Raw genomic sequence first — 14,428 nt, 5'->3', positions numbered from 1 at the left:
GGAAAATTCTCATCCACTGTAGTGATCAGGTAATGATTCAGGGTGACATGAAGATACCTCATAAATTATTGCTGTCTTGTGGGTGTTGTGGCAGCTCTGTTTCCCCTGCCTCTCACACAGCAATGAGGACTGGGGTGGTTCTGGAGAGATCCATGTGAGGGTGAGGGTTTGTTTCCTTGCTAGAACACAGGCCAGCTGTAGTGCAGTGTTTGCATCCCAATAGCTCCAGTTAAAGGGCCTGAGGGAGGGGGAATAGTTATAAATCTATGGACTGGCCTTCTTTAAGGGTAAGGGTGTTAAGCATATACTTTTTCATCAGTTGCTTATGAGAATATCATAGGAATTTAGTAGAAATTAACTTCTTCCCTTTTTTTTTTCTTTCTTTTGGGTTCCCCTTTATGTAAAACAAATGAAATTCAGCTGGGTGTGACACTGTTCGGGAACTTGGTTAGGACTTCACAGTTGCACAGGTTGTTGCGTTTCCTGAACAGATATTTAAATATTCCTGATCCATAAGCCACAATGAACTGTTTCTGTTAATGGAGACCAGCATCTTCATGGGTCCAGCTTAAAGAGTAAAACTGTTTTTAGAATGGTGTAAGCTGAAAGTGGTGTACTTGAGAGCTCAGCTCCAGTGCTGCCGAAGAAAATCACCAGTTCTGTTGCTGTCCACTCTTGACAGCTATTCCTGAGTTAGTGTCCCAAGTAGACCAGAATGGTCAAATTGCTGTGACAAGAAGCTTGTGGACTGATTTAGTTCTTACACAGTTGATTACACATGCCAATGAATTGATTTTGTGCATTAAAAATGTTGGCTTTTTTTTTTTTGGTATAATGTATTCTGGAGATTGGGAATTATTTTTCTAGCATTTGACATCTTATTTGTAAATTATCTCTCTAGAGGTTTTAAGCTTGGGCCTTTTTTATTTTCTATGCATGTTATGTGCAAATTCAACAGAAATATTGCATCTGTCTAGGCTTTGTGTGGATTTTTAAAAGTCTTTGTTAGAGTAGTGGCACATGTATACAATAAATGTTCACTATATCCTGTGCAAGAAGCAGCAGGAAAATGCCACCCAAATGGAGCAAATAATTAGTGATAAAATATTTTGGAATTTGGTGAATTTTTAAACTATTTCTTAAAGCCGAGTAAATTGTTTGTTGTTTAATTAGTTTATTTATTTATGTATTTATGCTATTAGGCATAACATCTTTTAGAAGTCATTAAAAAGTTGCTCAGGTCACAACATGTCAGGGTTTAGGCTCATGTCTGGTGTTGTCACTGTGCTTCACTGCTAGTGAGCTCAAACTTTGGATGGGATATTAAAGGTACCAGCTGGCCACCCCTGGAGAAAGTAAGGGTTATGACCCTGGATCAGAGCAAAACACCACCCCTCCCCAGAACAGAACAGGTGTCCTAGAAAATGTGTTCTCTTTCATTTAAATGGCTTCTACTGTATGCAAAACTAATGTTTTAAGTACTTTGATCCCTGCTTTTGCCTGTTCAATTGTGCTTCTCAGAAATAGCCTGTTATTTTTTAAGCTATTTGAATGAGAATGTAAAGTCAAGTAAGATTTTATACTGAGTGTTTTTTCCTCTCCTGTTTATTTTAGATACTTCAAGAAATGTGAAGGCATCTCCAGAAACAGCTGAAATCTTTTTTCAGAAGTTAAGAAATAAATGTGAATTCACAATTTTGGTGACCTTAAAACAAGCCCATTTGAATTCAGGGGTTATTCTCTCTATTCACCATTTAGATCACAGGTAAGTACTGATACCTGTCTGCTGGCTAATGCAAGTGTATGAATTCATGCATAAAAAAATTGACCATAAATTAGAACAAAATTTTTGTGTAGCAGATAAATTGTAACTATTTATAGTGCTTGGATAGGTACATTGTGCAGATTTGTCAAAAGTCACAGGGGAAGGTCAAGAGGGGTTTTTCTTTACATGTGTCTTACCATCAAGGGCACGGAAAGCTAGTTCTGCATTGTTGTTTGTAACCACAAAGAGCAGATTCTCAGCTGGTGTAAAAGTGTCCCTGTGTATGTCACTATACCTATGCTGACTGACAAAGCCTGGCCCTGTAAGTACCCCTCTTCATTGTTTTTGACAATGCAAGCAGTCTTAAAAAAGAAAAAAATATCCTCCAGTTATGGGTTTACATCTTCCCGTGAATGGCAAAGCACTTTACTCAAAATATTGTCAACCTTAAAAAACTAAAATGAATGACACATAGGATTTAAGGATTATCCTTTCAATAGAATCAAGACTGCTAGAGAAATAAGATACTTTTTATATATATACTTGAGTAATAGCTATTAAAGATAACTGCCCTATCATTCTCTGACAGAATAAAAAGGAGTTTTCAAATGTGCACTTTCTAAACAGTCATTAGCGCAAGAAACAGGTGAGCTCTGCTTTAGGTTCCTAGTTATTTTTATTTTCTTGTGTACCATCCCATAATTCTTTCTTGACAGTGTCACTACAAAATAACAACAACAACAAAAAAGACATGTTCAAGCACAGCAAAATGTCTGTTTCTTTTACATAAGTGTAGAAGTTTTCATTAGGAAGCATGGTGACAATTATTTTGTGCTGGAAGATGCTCCAGTCAATTTCTGCAGAAGAGGCCTCATCTTCTGCAATTTGGCTGTTTGTAAAAAAACAAACAAAAAGACCAACCAAAACACAAACCACAAAACAAACAAGAAGAAGGACAACACTCCCAAGGATCATTATGCCAAATTTATAAAAGGATTTTCAGACTTGTAAAGGAGTAGTTAAATGTCTCATGGATGGCATTAGATGTGCCCTTAGGCTTTTAATAAACACATTCAGGTCTCTTCTGTGCTAGGGTTGTATGGAGAGATGTCTGTGTGCCAGAGCAGTGCTTGTTCAGTTGAACTGTGCTGAAATGAGGGCTGACCTAGGTGTGGGTAGTACTGCAACCAGACAAGCACCTTGTGTAGTTTCTTTTATGGTTTTAATGTTCTTTTATGATGAATGACAATAAAGACAAGAGAAAGTAGATGTTAAAAGGAAGGATTTGGATGGCTTATATTCAATGGCTGCTTTTTCAGTGCTGGATCTCCACCTCTACCTCTGACCTTGCCCACCTCTGACCAGGGACTTGGCTATAGCAGTTCTTTTAGTTCTTAACTTTCTGTGAAGTCTCTGTCACAGCAGTCATTGTAGTTAGTGGGAAAAGTAGCAATGCCACACCCGACTGGCACTAGCTTCAGCCTTTTATCACACTGATGCCAAAAAAAGTTGCACTAGCATTGAGCTGCTGCCTTGCAGTTCAGTTTACAGAGGTCAGTACTAGCTCTGACATTTCTGCAGTGAGGAGCTGAATGAGGGTGAGGAAGGCTGAAGGTGGCAGTACCTGAATGATGTAATTAGTAATCACACAAGTACCTTTTCATGTGCTTTATTTTACAGAGCTTTCATGGCAACTATTTGTTCTAGGGTAAAACCATTTCTACTGTGCAAGAAATAAAATTGTTTAAGAAGTGGGAAAAGGTGCATTTATTAATACTTGGTATTTTTGAAAATAAGAGTAAAAACTCATTCTCTTTGCATGGATCTAGGGATGTTGGTGCAATTATGTGAATTTACGTTAAGGGCATTTCCTAAATTGTAGGGGTTTTTTAAATGTATAATTTTGTTTATAAACTTAAGATCGTTTATGTGATTCAGAGTTGACTGTGTTGACTGATTCAGTCTGTGTTGTCTAGTTTTATGAAGTTGTTGTTTTTGTCCCTTTTTCCTGGCTCCCTTTTGAGAATCATCAAAAATGAATACTTCCACTGAGGCATGGTCATGCAGCTATTTAAGGCTTTGTGTCTTAAGAAGTTAACAGGGCTGGTCTCACAAAGTTTCCCTTCTAATGTCATGTGTTGAATGCTGTCCTTGGGCTGTCAGAGAGATACAGAAGTTCTCCATGTAAGTCTCAGCCTTTGGCATTTGCTGAGGCTGGGCTGTTTTTGTCATCACAAAAAGATGCTCCTGCAATGATCTACTGAAAATATAGTAATCTTTTCATACTCACTTAAGTGCTTTTTTTTTTTCCTAATTGAGTATCAAAGCTGACTTCCCCTCTTACAATGATGATGCATTTCTGTAGTATTTCATGTATTAAAATATTTTTAAATTAGTCTTAAAGTGAAAGAATCTGAAACAATACCTGTAACTGTCCTTTCCTAACTTGCCCATACATTTCCACAGACATTGCTTTTTCCCCAGTGATTAGAGCAGCCAAGGAGTTCAGGCAGCAGTAGTTTTGGGCACAGTGTGGAGGTGATAATTTCAGTGGTGTCAGGGAATTCAAATTACACATCAGTAATCGTTCAAATGAATTTCAAGCAGCTGAATGCATCTTTTATATATGGCATATTTATATGGCATATGCCTGAAAGATAGAAGTTATAAATGTCTTCTTAGCTTCAGGGCTTTACCTTGACCAGAGACAGTGCCTTGCCTAAAATGTTTTGTACTTCATGGTAGCAAGATAAATATTTTTAATTGTGTTAATGAAGGGATAGCTAAAATTGAGTAGAATCACTGTTAAACACTGATTGCTCTGTGTTTCATCTTTCAGTTTAATCTGTATTATCCTCCACGCTTCTGAATTTGTCTCACCACCTTCTCAATGGAAGAGTCAGCAGAGAGCTGATTTTGCTCTGTAATGGGGTTGTAATATATGTTTAGTCTTGCTGTTCCATCATATATTTTCATTTAATCATCAACAGTGGAGGTGATGATAGTAAAGCTTTTTCCTCCTTTTGTGGTTAGATGGCTTTATGTAACTAATCTTACATTCATATCTCTTGAGATACTGCATATTAAGCCCTTAAAGGATGGAGCTGCTGGATTGTAGTTTAATGATTCTTTCCTTTGGTTAGTGCTTTGTATATCCTGCAATAGAGAACTGAAATCAATAGTATGTTATGGACAGGCATTTCCTACACTTAATTTGTATCTCTACTAATTTATTCAATTTCTGCCTTCCTTAGCATTTGTTTTCACAGCAGTTGGTGTCTTGTGATTATCTGCTGTCAAATGGGCTGTACTGTACAACAGTTTCAAACCTCTTTCAGTATGTAGGAGGAACTTATCTGTGACATTTCTCTCGTACTGATTTATTCCACAAGGAGATAAGTTGCCAGAGGTGAATTCCCGATGCATGAATTTTGTTCTCTCATTTGACCATTGTATTAAAATAGAGGTGGAACTGTACGTTCCCTGCTTTTGATGTATGAGTGTCAGTATTTCTGGACTGCAGTGTGAAGTGTCCTCTCTGACACCACAAAATCTGCTGCAAAACTCTACACTGAGAAAAGCTTTCAGTATTTACCACTTAAGCCAATATTTACTACTTAAGCCAATAATTGCAGAGCAGATGTTAGGTAATATGGGATTAATTTTAAACGTTTAAGCTGTATATGGCTGTTCCATGTGCCAAAAGAGGCAGTAGCTTATTTCTGCTTTTTAGAAATAAGCTGGTCCACTTCTGCTCCATGGTGTTCTTTGTTGGAAGAGAGAAGGTAGTGTTCTGTATTTTGGTTTTTTTGGTATTAAATCTTAGTTTTTATTTTTTACTGGTCTGATAGTAATTATGAATGCACTGGAATTTATTTGTAACAGCTTTTGAATTCCTGTAGTGATTTTAAACTTCTGTGGTGTCAGTCTTCTATTCTTTTGATGTAGTTTGCATGTTTCATCAAAGGTGTCAAAAAAAGGTATTTTCATTCATTCATTCATTCATTCATTCATTCATTCATTCATTCACTGCTTTTCCAGTGCGTGAGAAGATTCTGTGGGACAAAGGATTCTCTCTGTAGACACTGACAGCTTGACCAGGCTCTTTGTCCCAAAAGAAAAAAGTTCCTTGTTTGTGTTGGTTTGGGAGATTTAACTTCTATCCCTGAGCGTGGTGTTAGATGGAAATATTTGTAAAGCAGCTATTTTGTGTTACACTCTGTTTAATGCCTTTGTGGTGTTAGGAATGACCTGTTTCTTTGAGTTTTGGCTGCAAAGATTATCATAAAATTGATTGATGCCATGTCACTCATGCTTGGATTTGGGGTTTTTTGTTTCAGTTTAGCTTATACTCTGACCAAAGAAAAAGAAAAATAATTGCCAGTAGGATACAAGTTTCTGTAGTTCATGCACCTAACTGTTCCATAACTTTTTGTTAAATCAAGTGAGGCCAGCCTGTCCAGTGTAAATCATTGCAGTGCCAGCTAATCCAGGGTGAATAGTCTGAGAACATCTTACAGAATGCTTATATGCATGTGGAACCTATTGAATTGAGATTAGTAACAGGCCTTCTTGAATTTGAGAGAAGATTTGTTTCTTCCTGTGATGTTCAAAACTGGCACTGAAATAGCTGAAATGTGAGTTTTGACAGATTTTGTTTTTCTTCCTATGTTGTTTATAAGGCTTTCTATGAGCAAACAAATAACGGAGAAATCTGTATTCTTTTGGGGTAGGAAATGGAAACAGTTATGTTGAAACTGCCTTTTCCTTTTACTAATATATCTACTAGAAAGTTCTTTATTGTATTTACAGTCCTCTTGCTCTCCTTGGAGAAAATTTGTCAAGAAAAGGGAATGAGAGGCATGGTTTATGCCATTTGTTTTTACAGTGATTGAGTTGAGAAATTCTTCCCTTGTTGATTTTTAGTAGAAGTGGAAGCTTCAGGCAGGCAAGATTCATATTCCTGGGAATGTGAATATATATTAGTGAGAACAAAATGGAATATATATTATATATTGATAAATGAAACTAGTGGGAGAGACAAGAGGAATGAGAGCAATTGCTCAAAGACATGAACTAGTGTTTCAGAATTATTTCTTAAATTTGGGCATTTGATTTCATATCCATGGCCCAAATAGGAACAGCGTGGGCAATGTGCTGTAATATTGGGGTTGGATTTTTCCAAGACCAAGCCAACACCTTTTGCAAGAACAGCTTTCCTTGGAGAGTGCTTTGAAGAGCTTGGTGAGACCTCAGTTCCTGCTTCTGGCTGCTTCTAAGCTCCCATAAGGGTTGTGGAAAAGACAGCTGGGAGCCTTGCCTTGTCATCAGCAGTAGCACTGGATGGGCTGGAGGATCTTGCTCTTGTGATGGCCATGGGCTCTTGGATCATAGCACTAAACCCCGCAGAAGCTATGAACACTGCTGTGGGGGTAAGGCAAGATTTTGCCTCCCTGATTTGGTTAACCTCAGAATTTGGGAGGTAAGCAAAGAGGTCTCTGAGGTGAGAGGCATGATCTTGACTTCAAAGGCTTCCAGGCCACAGCAGTCCTACTGAAATCAGATAAGGGGCTGCAAGGAGTTGATAAGAGCAATATCTTACTGACACACATTTTTTTCCCTGTCTGCTTTTGTTAGTTTGAATCAGGCACAGACACTGAGTGGCACAGTGTTGGAAAGGATTTGAACAGCCTCACATGTTTGTTTCCTAACTTCCACTTCCACGTCAGGGTACTGAATCTCACTTTCCTAGCTGCTCCCTTGTGCTTCTTTCTGTGTGGAGAGAAGCTGTGCAGCAGTAGCTTGTGCAGGTGCATGTGTGTGGATGATGCCTCTCTGCCCTGCTGTTATCTCCTGCCTGGCTGTTCCCTCCCATGAACATCCCAACAAGGAGGGTGTTCCTCCATGCATGTCCCAGTGCTGGCTCCATCACCTGAGCACGTCATGCAAGCATCTTCCTCCTCCACAGCTGTTCTCCAGATCTGTCCAGTGCAGGGAGCAGTGCTGTGCTGAAACAAAGCTGAAGTGCATGACTGTTTTTGTGGTGGAAGAAAATAAACAAGAGAGATGTAAATGCCAGAATGATCTGTTGGTGTCTGACTGGGGTGCTTCAGAGGCGTTTTCCTCACAAGGTTAATTTCTGCTCTGCCTGATTTGGAGCAGGAAGTTGAACTTCTTTTTTTTCCCACCTTAGACAAGTGCCCCGAGAAATGCCATTCTCCTTCTTTTTTCTCTCCACTTGATGCAAAGTGCTGATGCAGATTTCTTGGCAGTGCCTGCCAAGGGCTTGCTAGTAAACCAAACAGTGCTGAGGCTGGAGCAGTGGCTTGCTGCTGTCCATTTTGCATAATTGTTAGCATCTTCCTTGGCATGCTTCTGTCTCCTGCAGTTAGTACCCTTGCAGATGATGCCAGGGCAGTCTGTGAAGCAGCATTGGCCCAGGCCTGTTCCCACCAGTCAGTGTGGAAAACCCTGTTTTCCCAGTTTCCCAGAAACTGGGAAAACCCATCAGTTTCAGAGAAAAAGTGTGAGAGATCATCAAGATGGATATGAGTTGAAGTGGAGCATCAGTTTTATAATAGAAATTTGAGAGAATGGTTTTGCTGTCCTGCTGTTTATATGAAATGTGTTGATATGGATCTTCTAATTTTTGAGCTCTCTTCACTTGGGATTTCTGCTTTCATACATGTAATAATCATGGCATTAAAGATATTTGAGAAAGTTTCCCAGAGAATCTTATATTTGCTCTCTCTCTCTCTCTCTCTCTCTCTCTCTCTATTTTCCCACTTTAGCAAGGATGTCATCCTAGACACCACAAGCTTTGCTGTGAGAATATTTGTTTCTGTCAAAAGATTTGATTTTAATGAATGGATCAATGCTTTTGAACAAAAATGCCCCAAGTCAGAAAATGACAGTCTGGCTTTAAAACTACATTCAGCAAAAGGAAGGGTCAGAAATGGAGTTGGTGGCATTCCTGCCCATTGTGTGCTGGCATTAAGGCCTACAATTTATCCAGAAAAGCAAAGAAAAATTTTTAACTAATAATTCCCTGATAAAAATACTAGTCTTCTTTTGTCTAGGTAGGGCTCTAGATGGAAAAGGATAAAACCAGTAAGATCAAGCAGTAATGTGGGTGAGAGGTGGGAACTAGATTCTTACAGGTAAAATGAAGCCACCAATTGACTTTTCATATAACCATAGAATCATTTCGGTTGAAAAAATTATAATCTGTCTGGGGATATTTTGGTGCCATGTTCTAGGGGATGCACTAAGCAATAAAAGCTTGTAGTTAGTGTTTCATAACACTTAGTGTTACTTCCAGATTAAGTGTTCTGAAACACAGAAGAATAAAACTCACACTCCTGACCACCCAGTCATAATACCACAGAAAATAGCAAATAATGCATTGCTGAATGTGGTAGTGCTGCATGAGTTGCTTTTATATCTTCATAATCTACTCCTAGCAGAATTGCTTGCTGCTATTGTGCAATGAGGTCTACTTTGTAGGATCTCCTTTTTCTTTTTTAATATTTTTTGTTAATAAACTTAACAAAAAAGGCACAACTTTGATAGCAAAAATCTTCAGATAAAGATTTTTTAATAAGTAATGGAGATAAGGGTTTTAATTTTTTTTTTCTTAAGTACATATTGCTCTTTAACTTTATTTATTTGCCTTTTTCTTCCAGTGTCGGTCAAAGAGACATGAAGAAATATTTTAGCATTAGAGGTATAAGTGTGAGTAGGAAAAGTTAAAAACCCCACCACCCTGTAATAAATTCATAAGTGGAAGACATGATATTTTGCCTTTAGCTTCTGAAGTACTTGTCTACATGGTGTAAATGCAAGTTGAAATTATTAGTTGTGTGGAGTAAGTGTGTGCATTTGTTGTGTGAGAAAGGATGCCAAATAAACAAGTGAGCCATCAAAGACCTGGCATTGCCAATGCTGCCTGTTAGCTGGAATGGCCATACCTCCCTCTTCTCAAAGACATCTACTGTGTGCACTGAGACCAGCTGGTGTTTCACCCCCTACATCTCTAACTTTTGGCTGTACATCCTGACTTTTACTTCCAGAGTCTCCCTTGTGCTCCTCTGTCACCTCCCAAAGAGCAGGTCATGCCCAGGCTGATGTGACCACATGCCCTGTGGATGGTCATTAGAGCTCCACAGTGCGCAGATCTGCTGAGTCCCAGCTCTTACCTAGAAGTTACAATAGATCAGTGCTGAGCAGCAGAGCAAACATCACTGTTTTCTGTCTCAGATTCCTCCAGGGCATTCAAAACAAATTTCTTCCTCTTACCGAGCCAGGCTCTTCCCTAGTCAGTACATTAGGGATCACTGGCTGGCTGGTTTCCAGGCAGAGCAGCTGATCTGATGCTGTGGCCTTGGCTGTTGCCTTTGCAGTGATTGTGCACACACAGAATGATCTACAGAGGTGTAGTGACCTTTTTTTCCAGGTTGGCATTTTCTTCTCTGCATGTTGAACATAGCAAAATATAAGCACATGTCATCTCCCTGTGAAGTTAAATCCAAGTTTACCCCAAGGTGGGTGTGGTTGTTTGGGGGGACTTAAAATCAGGTAGGCTGGTATTGATTAACAACCACAGAGATTACGGATTTTAGAAAGAGAGGTGCGGGTTCTGCTGTTGTGTTGGGTTTCTCATTGTGGTTTATTTTTCACTCCAATAGTCATTTGCCTTCTGCAGCATAGAAGACCTTGGAGCTGTTGGGAGAAGCATCAGTGATGTTTAAAATGGGATATCTTTGGCTCCTGCTCTCACTGCAATGACTGGGCTGGGCTAGGCTGATGTGGACAAGGAACTGGTGATTCAGCTGATGAGGTTCCACTGAAGCTTTTCAGTAATGAGATTCTTGGCTAGGAGAAGACTGCAGTACAATGCAGTTAGTCTTTCTTTTGGGAGCAAGTCCTTCAGGAGTTGAGAGCACCGTCATTTTTCTCTCAAATGATTAGTGATCTGGACTGTACCGAGAACTATAGAGTGGTTTTATCACCAGACATGAATTTCTAAAATCCAGGTCTGTTTGTTAATGCTTAGTGTATTTTCTGAAAGATTCTTCCAAACCTTTGGAAACCATGCACCCAAGTGTTACAGCCTCATGGATGGAACAAGCAGCCTCACTGTGGGCAGACTCACTTCACTCATATATGTTTGTCACTGCTCCTATCTCCTGAAACTCATGAGGCTGAGACAGAGCTGTGTAAGTCCAGGCAGTTAAACAAATGTAGAAAAGGGGAATAGCAAGCACAGCATTTTGTAAAAAAATTGAGTAGAAATGATTCACTTTCACGTCTGTATTTCAGCATCGTGGCATTTGTTCAAGCTGAAAGCAGTATTGCTTTGGCTGTCATTTCACTTGCTTTTCTAATTGTGTTTTGCTGCTGCCTCTACAGATTATTAATAAACCGTAAATGATTCTCCTAATAATTCTCCTAATGGCTGTTATTTTCTTTTTCATTTTGATGCATGTTTTCTCATTTCAAAGGTAGTTATATTTGTTAGTTTACCAAATGGTAGAACAAAAGATATTGTCTGTGAATATCAAAACAGTGTGTTAATCACCATTAAAACAAAACCACAAGTGTCCACAGTTTCTGTGCAGTTTTGTGTAGGAAAATTTCCTTGCTTATTACAGCATTATTGATTGTCAGCATCCTCTCTCAGCAGTTCTTAATTCATGAAATTTATTCAGCAGTGGAAAATCCATGGTTCATCTGCAGAGGTTTCATTATCTTACATGCATAAGGGCAACACAAGTGTTTGTTTTATACCTTCTCTGGTGATTGTATGGCTAGTAGTGTAGTTTCTTCCCTGCCTGCATCTTTGTGTGCTGCCATCAGTTCTGATATTGACTTGGAATGAAGGAGAGCTCTTAGTTCTACCAGCAGGTAATGCTTCAGCATATCCATGCCTTTTGTTTTCCATTTATTTTTGGCAGCTGGGTGGAGACACTTAAAAGTTGCTGGAAGAGTCAAGTTCTCTAATGTTCCCCTCTCTTTCGGGTTGAGAGTAACCTTATTTTTATCCTTGGAGCTTGAGTTATGAAGGAGGTGATTAAGTTGACTGATGTCCTGCCACTGTTGTGCAATTTTTCCAGCCAGGCCTTCAATTAGTTTCCACTTCTTGCCAATGCAAAAATTTTTTTTGGGCGATGAGGAGGTAAATTGATTATAAAATTTTAATCTTACTCCAGTTAACTGCTTTCTTGATACTGGGGAGGAAGAAGAAATTGTCCTTTGCTGGTTTTGCAAAAAAACTAGTTGTTTTTGTGCTGTTGGTAGGTATGTTCCACTGTGGAACAGCCTGAAGGAAGCAAGGATGTGCAGTAAGCCTAGCCTTCTCCTAGTGATGTTGATTGTACAGGATAGTTTTTATTTGGTCTCAGTTTTTAGCTTTGATTTGGTCTCATTTTTACTCTTCAAAACCACAATCATTGTCTTTCCTATCCCTTAATATAGGTAGTCTGTTAAAGTAAATGGCATCACCCATGACATGTGCACTCAACTTACAAGCCACTGCCATGTCTGACTGCAGCCACAAAAATAGACCAAAACAAATTGTCCATTTTCCCAGTTGTTGTGTATCTTACTCCATCTGTTATTCTCCTTACTCTTTAACTTTAGGTTGCAAATGATTGTTAGAGAATCTCTATTTCTGTTTCTCTTTCCTGTGTAAAAATAATTTTCTTGGGAAATTTTAAAACGAGAAACTTAGTACTGTAAAAAGACAAACGGTTAGTCAGGCTTTTTCCCAGAAGATGTCCGACATGCGAGACAGCCTGTCTAAGAACTGAGTTTGGTTGTGGAGTGCTTTTTAAATTGAACAGCTGGAATTTCACCATCAAAGCTTGTATTTGCAATCTGCCAGATGCACTTAGCACAGCTGCACTGTTGGCTTTTTGCTAAATATATATCCATATTTACATATATAGATGTGTATATATGTGTGTGCACCTACCCTGCAAATACACATACTAATTTAACAAAGCAAATAAATACACATATATAAATTTTTCTGAGGAGTTAGCATTTCTTGATTTTATATATATTTGGAGAAATTTTATTACAGAAAATGAAAGAAGATGGAACAGTTCATATAAAAGCCAACAAAGCAGTGTTCAGTCTCAGTCTTTACTTCCCTTGGTAATTACTAATGATGTGGCTACTGCAGAACTTAGAGTTGTCTTTTGTGCATTCAGATCTTTAGAGTATTCCTACTGTGCTTTCATTGTATAAAGCAATTATTTATAATAGTGTAATTCAGATCATGTTATGGAAAATTGTTTTATTGGAGGAAAACATATTTGGCTTGGAATCTTGTGTAGTTACATGAAAGTTTGAACCTGCTATTATTTGTCACTGAGAAGTGAGATGCAGTGGAAATCTGAAAAGGGTCTACTTTTTTGCCTTTGTATCTGCATGTTTTTCTTCCTTTTTTTAAATAGTTCTTGCATGATGATGAGAAGATGTCTTATGTAAAATGTTGCTGTGCTGAAAAGAATGGTTCATGACATGATGATGCATTTGTGGTACAGGTACCTGGAGCTGGAAAGCAGCGGTCATCGAAATGAAATCAGGTTGCATTATCGTTCAGGCAGTCATCGCTCCCACACAGAAGTGTTCCCATACATTTTGGCAGATGATAAATGGCACAGACTTTCCTTAGCAATCAGTGCCTCTCACTTGATATTACATGTGGACTGCAATAAGTAAGTAAAGAGTGCTGTTTTATAAGAAGTTGTCACATTTGGAATATTTGAGCTCTGAGTAAATTAAATGATAACAACATGGGATTTTATTTTCCTGTTCCTTTTCAGAATTTATGAAAGAGTTGTGGAGAAGCCTTTCATGGACTTACCTTTGGGTACAACCTTTTGGCTGGGACAGAGGAATACTGCACATGGTTATTTTAAGGTATGCATTCCCTGAAAGATAGAGTGGAATAAATTATTAAAGGGATTGAATCATCTTTCATATGATGAGAGGCTGAGAGATTTGGAATTGTTCAGCCTGGAGAAGAGAAGGCTCAGGAGGATCTCATCAGTGTGGATAAAAGTAAGGCAAATGAAGATAAGGAATCCAGACTTATCTCACTAGGGCCCACTAACAGGCCAAGAAGCAATGGGCAAAACCTGAAACACCTGAAATTCTCCACATCAGAAAACAGTTCTACTGTGAGGCTTGTCAAAGAAAGACGACTATGGAGATAGTCAGAACTGTTTGGACACAGTCCTAGGCCATCTGCTGTAGCTGGTCCTGCTTGAGCAGGGAAGTTGGAGTAGATGACCTCAGGAGGTCATCGGTTTGTGCTCAATCAGTTTGTGCTTCTGTAATCATAACACAGCTCTTGGATTGCTTTGAAATTGCTCTTTGGCCTTTGCTATTGGAGAGCAGCGTACTGGCTACTAATTATATCTTAAGTAAGCATGTAAAATCTGCCAGCAAGCATGGGATCTATTCTTCTGGGTGAAATCATCCCTTTCCAGACATCATAGTTGAATTTCATGCTGAAATCTCCCTGAGTTCTTAGCAACATGCAGCTCTGCAGCTGTGTAACAGACGTGTAGTTTCTCAGCATTTTGCAAGCTTTGTGGAAGGATCCCCATCAGAATTTGTTGTGGTCTAACCCCAGCTGGCACCACCTAG

The 14,428-nt window shown here is 38.9% G+C and overlaps 1 protein-coding gene across 2 annotated transcripts in view; it reads left to right on the top strand.

Moving 5' to 3' along the window:
- The window catches only part of NELL2 (neural EGFL like 2), a 134,647-nt gene that overhangs the window by 16,985 nt on the left and 103,234 nt on the right, over positions 1 to 14,428 (top strand). For both annotated transcript variants that reach the window (XM_064701817.1, XM_064701816.1), the window contains exons 3-5: positions 1,615 to 1,765; positions 13,318 to 13,491; positions 13,600 to 13,696. In XM_064701817.1, the coding sequence (XP_064557887.1) occupies positions 1,615 to 1,765; positions 13,318 to 13,491; positions 13,600 to 13,696 (422 nt within the window). The remainder of the gene's footprint in view (positions 1 to 1,614; positions 1,766 to 13,317; positions 13,492 to 13,599; positions 13,697 to 14,428) is intronic.

This window comes from Zonotrichia leucophrys, chromosome 1A (genome assembly GCF_028769735.1).
Source record: "Zonotrichia leucophrys gambelii isolate GWCS_2022_RI chromosome 1A, RI_Zleu_2.0, whole genome shotgun sequence".
Lineage (NCBI taxonomy): Eukaryota > Metazoa > Chordata > Aves > Passeriformes > Passerellidae > Zonotrichia > Zonotrichia leucophrys.
This window is presented reverse-complemented; position numbering and strand designations above follow the sequence as displayed.